Here is a 5,083-nt window from a genome sequence, read left to right as displayed (position 1 = left end):
CTAAGGTGCTATATTGAGGCATCATCGAGCGTCTTGCCCACTGGCGCCCAACCCAGTCATGGTAGATCAGGCCAGGCCCACAGTGTTGGTCACAGAAGTGCCTCTGAAGTCTAAACACACTGCTCAGATGGGCCTGGTCCTTACAGCCAATGAAAGACAACTACTTGAGCATGAAACAGCTCTGAAGAATAAAAAAACCTCAATCTTGGTTTCCAAATCCTTGTGTCTCCTATACTAGTAAGCCAGGACTGCAAGACAACACATGGTTAAGGAGACCTGAAAATCAGGTCTGAGAGCATTTAGCATGGCCTTGGGAGATTTCCTCCTAAAGAATCCTAAGCTTCTGGGGCCTTGATTTGCCTTCCACCTCAAGAATCCTAAGCTTCTGAGGCCTTGATTTGCCAGTAGGCAATGTCTAGCATCAATGTCAGGCAGAGGCTGGGGTTCCTGGTTTTAAATAGCCAAAACCTCCTTGTGAGATATCCAAATGGAGAGGGGGACCTTGATGACGGAAAACCACCCATTAGGATCAATGGACAAAGATTGCTCCAAGACATTACTTTTAAGCTTGTGGAAACTCTGGAGCAGGACTTCTGGTGTCTTTGTTTCTATCTTGGCTCATGCAGATATATGAGGAATATATGTCAGGGCCAGGGTCAGGCCCAGGACACCTTTGAAATATTGCCATCCCTAGACAGTCCAAGAGACTGTTTACTTTGGGCCCTGTAAAGGACCTACCTCCTGCGCTATAATAAAGATACACAGTTAACCTTATCATACCCTTTGCCCTTCACCCATGGTCATTAGCACACAGGGTCTGCTCAATCGTGTTTGTAACAAGGACCTGTTCATATCCTACTTCTGTAGTAAACCATTCTTCAAAGTGAAGTTCACCTGGGTACCACCTGCCACCCAGAAGCTAGACAACTGCCTCCTAGGTTACAAACTGTCCCCACACCTTCTCAATTTATCTGCTCCTTGGTCTCCCTAGGAACCTCTACATGGACACCAGAATACTGGTGCTGTCTTAGGAAATATTAACTACATTTATGGGCCAAAATATCACAATTTCTAGACATGCTTCTTCATTTTTAAGATGGGAGATGCTTGCTGCTCCCTTCACTGAGACTTCAGATTGGGCATCACACATGGTATAACTGACTGCTCAGGATATGCCAGGCCTTTTGCTGTGTAGTGTCTGTTAACTCGTTCGGTGCTCCCAGCCCTGTGAGGTACGCATTATGCTCTGCATTTTTTCAAATGAGAAAACAGGCTTGGACGTTGGGTATATTTCCCAAGGACACCTGGAGGAGTGGGGGTAGAGCTGGGATGCGTCTGGATTCCCCGACTACGTCCTGAGAGCGGGATGTGAGTGACCTGAGCCCTCGCGAGACCCCGCCCCCGCCCGCGGCAGGTGGCCGGGCACAGCCGAGAAGAAAGCCCTGCCAGCTCTCCCGGGTGCGGGGACGCGCGCGCCCACCTTCGCGGAGACTTCCGGGATCCCGGAGGGGGCGGAAGTCGAGGCCTCTTTCGCTTCCGGCTCGGCCATTGTTTTTACTTTAACGGGCAGTAGAGGTGTCCGGCTTCGGTGCCCAGTGCCACTGCTAGTGGGCCGGGGCGCGGAGGGAGGCGCGGCCGGAGCTTGGGTGGCCGACGCTGGCCCGTACCGCGCTTCTTCCCGGAGGCAGGCGGCGCGGTCCCCGTGACTCTCAGAAGCCGCCCAATGTGGAGCCGCTTCTTTGTCCCATACCCCTGACCATTCGTGTGTGGCACGGAGCCGGGTATCTGCGGGTACAGCGATGAACAGGGCAGACGTGGCCAGGTGAGCGGCGCTGCTGAAGCCTGGTGTAACACGAAAGGTAGATCGCTGTTTTCCCAGCTCTTGCATTGGGAAACTGTATGAACCGTCAGATTTGGGTCAGACCCAGGCTCAGAATCGCAAACGTGGAGCGTGACTTGGAAATGCAAAAATCCAATTGAGGTTTTAAAGTGCTGAGCATTCGGAACACTGGGAAGTAGGAGAATGGCCTGAACTTTCTACACGTGTGGGATCTTAGAGCAGAGTTTACAGATTATTTTAAAGTCCTTCTTTGTCTTTTTAAAGAGATTGAGACAGGGATCTGGGACGCTTGGTGAATTGGAAGCACAGCACAGATGCCCTAGTTACCAATAAGGTGCTGATTTTCAAACGTTCAAAGTTTTCCTCCACTTCAGTGTCAGTTAAATGTATCATATTCATTCGTTTCCCGATTATGTGTGCCATGTACACATGTGGACAAAGATGACTGGAAGTTAGCTCTGCCCTTTGTATACTCTCAGAAAGCAGGGGAGACAGTCGTGTAAACCACAAACGATTACAGTGTGAGACGTGCTCTACTAGAGGTTTGAATGAAAAAGGTAGTTTGGGATCGCTGAGATGATAACCACCCGTCTAAGCCTAGCGTGATCAGGAAGGCTTTCTAGGGGAGGTGCATTGAGTAAAAAAAAGGTCTGGTATTTTCTGATTACGTTTGGTTCCTTTCCTTTGGTGGCCATCCAGCAGTTTGGAGGGTGAGAGTGGTGAGTTGTGCATAAACCATTTAAAGGGTTATAGTGAGAGGTACACAAAGGGAAGCTACCAGCACTCTTCCTGATGGGGCAATCAGAAAAACCAAGAAAAAATTGCCTTTGTTCATGATCTTGACAGACAAGTTTGTCAAAATTGAAGAAGAAAATTCAAAGAAAGAGTATGTGTGGCTTCTAGCTGTGTCTCTAGAGCTCTAGCTCCAAAGTTTCTTTATTTTGCATTTCTATCAGAAGAGGTTTGATCACCTACTCCCTACATTGGTTTATTTGTAATTTAAACATGGGTACTACTATACAAATTGTAATGCACATTATAAAACATACATTAAATAGGAGTTAAATAACTTAGTATTTTCTCTTGCACCCTTTGGGGTATCCTGCATTTCCCACATTGGAGACCATTGCTGTCTTTCTTGCATGGGTACTTGGGGTGAGTGGTTGGGGGTGTGACTGGTTGTGAAGGGGGTAAGGCCAGGTGGTGAAGGGCTGTGAATGCGAGGCATAGACCTTTAGATTTTATCCTGTAGGTAATGGGAGCCACTGAAACTTTAAGAAGGGCATCATTTGGAGAGATGCTTAGCGAGAATGCCCAGTTGTGTTCTTTTTTCCTGGAACTTTGTTTTTTAACTCAGTAGAGGATTGTCATCAGCCTGGGGCTGAATATTCCAAGAACTCTGATTTCACTCTTGTTTCTGTAGGCAACACTACCATCACCCCTTTGTCCAACCCTGAAAAACAGCTCCTGAGACCTGAACTATAGACCATCATTTTAATCGGACCAATTGCAGCTGGAACAAGCTTCTCTTTGGGGTCACAATGACCACTTCAGGCAGGGGAAATTTAGGCCTTATCCCCAGGAGTGCTGCTTTCCAGAAGCAGGAGGGGCGCCTGACTGTGAAGCAGGAGCCAGCGAACCAGACCTGGGGGCAAGGCAGCAATCTCCAAAAGAACCATCCTCCTGTCTGTGAAATCTTCCGGCTACACTTCAGGCAATTATGTTACCACGAGATGTCTGGGCCGCAGGAAGCGTTGAGCCGGCTCCGGGAGCTCTGCCACTGGTGGCTCATGCCAGAGGTGCACACCAAGGAGCAGATCCTGGAGCTGCTGGTGCTCGAGCAGTTCCTGAGCATCCTCCCTGGGGAGCTCCGTACCTGGGTGCAGCTGCATCACCCTGAGAGTGGTGAGGAGGCTGTGGCTGTGGTGGAGGATTTCCAGAGACACCTCAGTGGACCAGAGGAGGTGAGCAGCTGGGTCTAGAATGGCGGCCTGATGCTTCTGTAATGCTTGGGTTAGCCTAGGCATGGACATTCTCCACTTCCCAGGCCCTAGGCCAGTTTGCCTTAAGGATTCCTGAACTTGTCGTGTGGATAGAGGGAAAACAGTTTTGTGCTCCAAGCCATAAATACAAATGCACATCCCAGCTAAGCTGTGTGATTCACCTTGTGAGATACTGTGTTCTGAGCCTAGCTTCATCCTGGGGATTTGCATGGTACTCCTGGCCGGCAGGGGATCTTCGTGCTGGTTAGAATAGGGTGATCAGGGAAGGCGGGCTTTTAGGTATGCTGATAATACGGGCCTTCATTTGAGACATTCTCTTTGCTCACTTCCTTGGACTTCTCAGAGTCAATTTTCTATTTTCCTGCCTCTTTGATTCCTTGAAAGGTGACATTTTGGGGCCTTGTAATTATTTATTCCTTTTGCTAGCTCTCCAAACCTAACTGGAATCTTTTTGCATTTTTAAATCTAATTTAAGTTTTCCCTATTGCCTGGAGTTCTCACAAATGTAATGGCAAGGTAATTTAAACCAGAGGGATAGTTGGGAAGAGTGAGCAGTAAGACACATTGGAAAATCTGGTTTCTAGGACCATAATGCCATCTAGCTCTGTGATCATGTGTTTCAGTCAGGGTTCAGCCAGAGAGGCAGAATGAGTAGGAGAGAGGTGTGTGTGTGTGTGTGTATGTTTGTGTGTTTGTGCACGTGCATGTGCATGTGTAAAGAGATTTATTGCTGACTGGGCACGGTAGCTCATGCCTGTAATCCTGGCACTTTGGGAGGCCGAAGGGGGTGGATCACTTGAGGTCAGGAGTTTGAGACCAGCCTGGCCAACATGGCAAAGCCCAGTCTCTAACTAACAGTACAAAAATTGGCTAGGTATGGTGGCATGTACCTGTAATCTCAGCTACTGAGGAGGCTGAGGCAAGAGAATCACTTGAACCCAGGAGGCAGAGGTTGCAGTAAGCCAAGATCACGCCAGTACACTCCAGCCTGGGTGACAAAACAAGACTTCATCTCAAAAAAAAAAAAAAAGAGAGATTTATTGCTAGTAAGTGGCTTATGTAATTGTGAGGCTGGCCAGGCAAGTGTGAAACACATAGGCAGGCCATCGACAAGGGCAGCCCAAAACAGTGGCACAAGCTGAAGTTGCAGTGCACAGGTGGAGTTTCTTTCTTCTTTGTCCTTTCCTCTTTTGTCTCCTTTCTTCTTCCTCTTTTTCTTTTTTTTTTTTTTTTTTTTTTT

At 48.2% G+C, this 5,083-nt stretch overlaps 2 protein-coding genes across 7 annotated transcripts in view; one reads left to right on the top strand and one right to left on the bottom strand.

Annotated features, from left to right (window-relative positions):
* Positions 1–622: 622 nt before the first annotated feature.
* Positions 623–1,888, bottom strand: LOC108532356 (uncharacterized). Its single transcript, XM_017876395.1, has one exon. The coding sequence runs from the start codon at positions 1,886–1,888 to the stop codon at positions 1,349–1,351; it is 540 nt and encodes a 179-aa protein (XP_017731884.1). The 3' UTR covers positions 623–1,348.
* The window catches only part of LOC108532318 (zinc finger protein with KRAB and SCAN domains 7), a 24,098-nt gene continuing 20,529 nt past the window's right edge, over positions 1,515–5,083 (top strand). For 2 of the 6 annotated variants that reach the window (XM_017876314.1, XM_017876310.1), the window contains exons 1-2: positions 1,515–1,859; positions 3,264–3,804. In XM_017876314.1, coding sequence (XP_017731803.1) covers positions 3,382–3,804 — 423 coding nt within the window. In that variant the 5' untranslated portion in view covers positions 1,515–1,859; positions 3,264–3,381. The remainder of the gene's footprint in view (positions 1,860–3,263; positions 3,805–5,083) is intronic. The other 4 variants (XM_017876313.1, XM_017876309.1, XM_017876311.1 and 1 more) reach the window with 3 other exon arrangements.

The sequence above is a fragment of the Rhinopithecus bieti genome, unplaced genomic scaffold (genome assembly GCF_001698545.2).
Source record: "Rhinopithecus bieti isolate Rb0 unplaced genomic scaffold, ASM169854v2 scaffold_9581, whole genome shotgun sequence".
Taxonomy (NCBI): domain Eukaryota; kingdom Metazoa; phylum Chordata; class Mammalia; order Primates; family Cercopithecidae; genus Rhinopithecus; species Rhinopithecus bieti.
The sequence above is the reverse complement of the archived record's forward strand: the minus strand, read 5'-3'. Positions and strand labels throughout refer to the sequence as shown.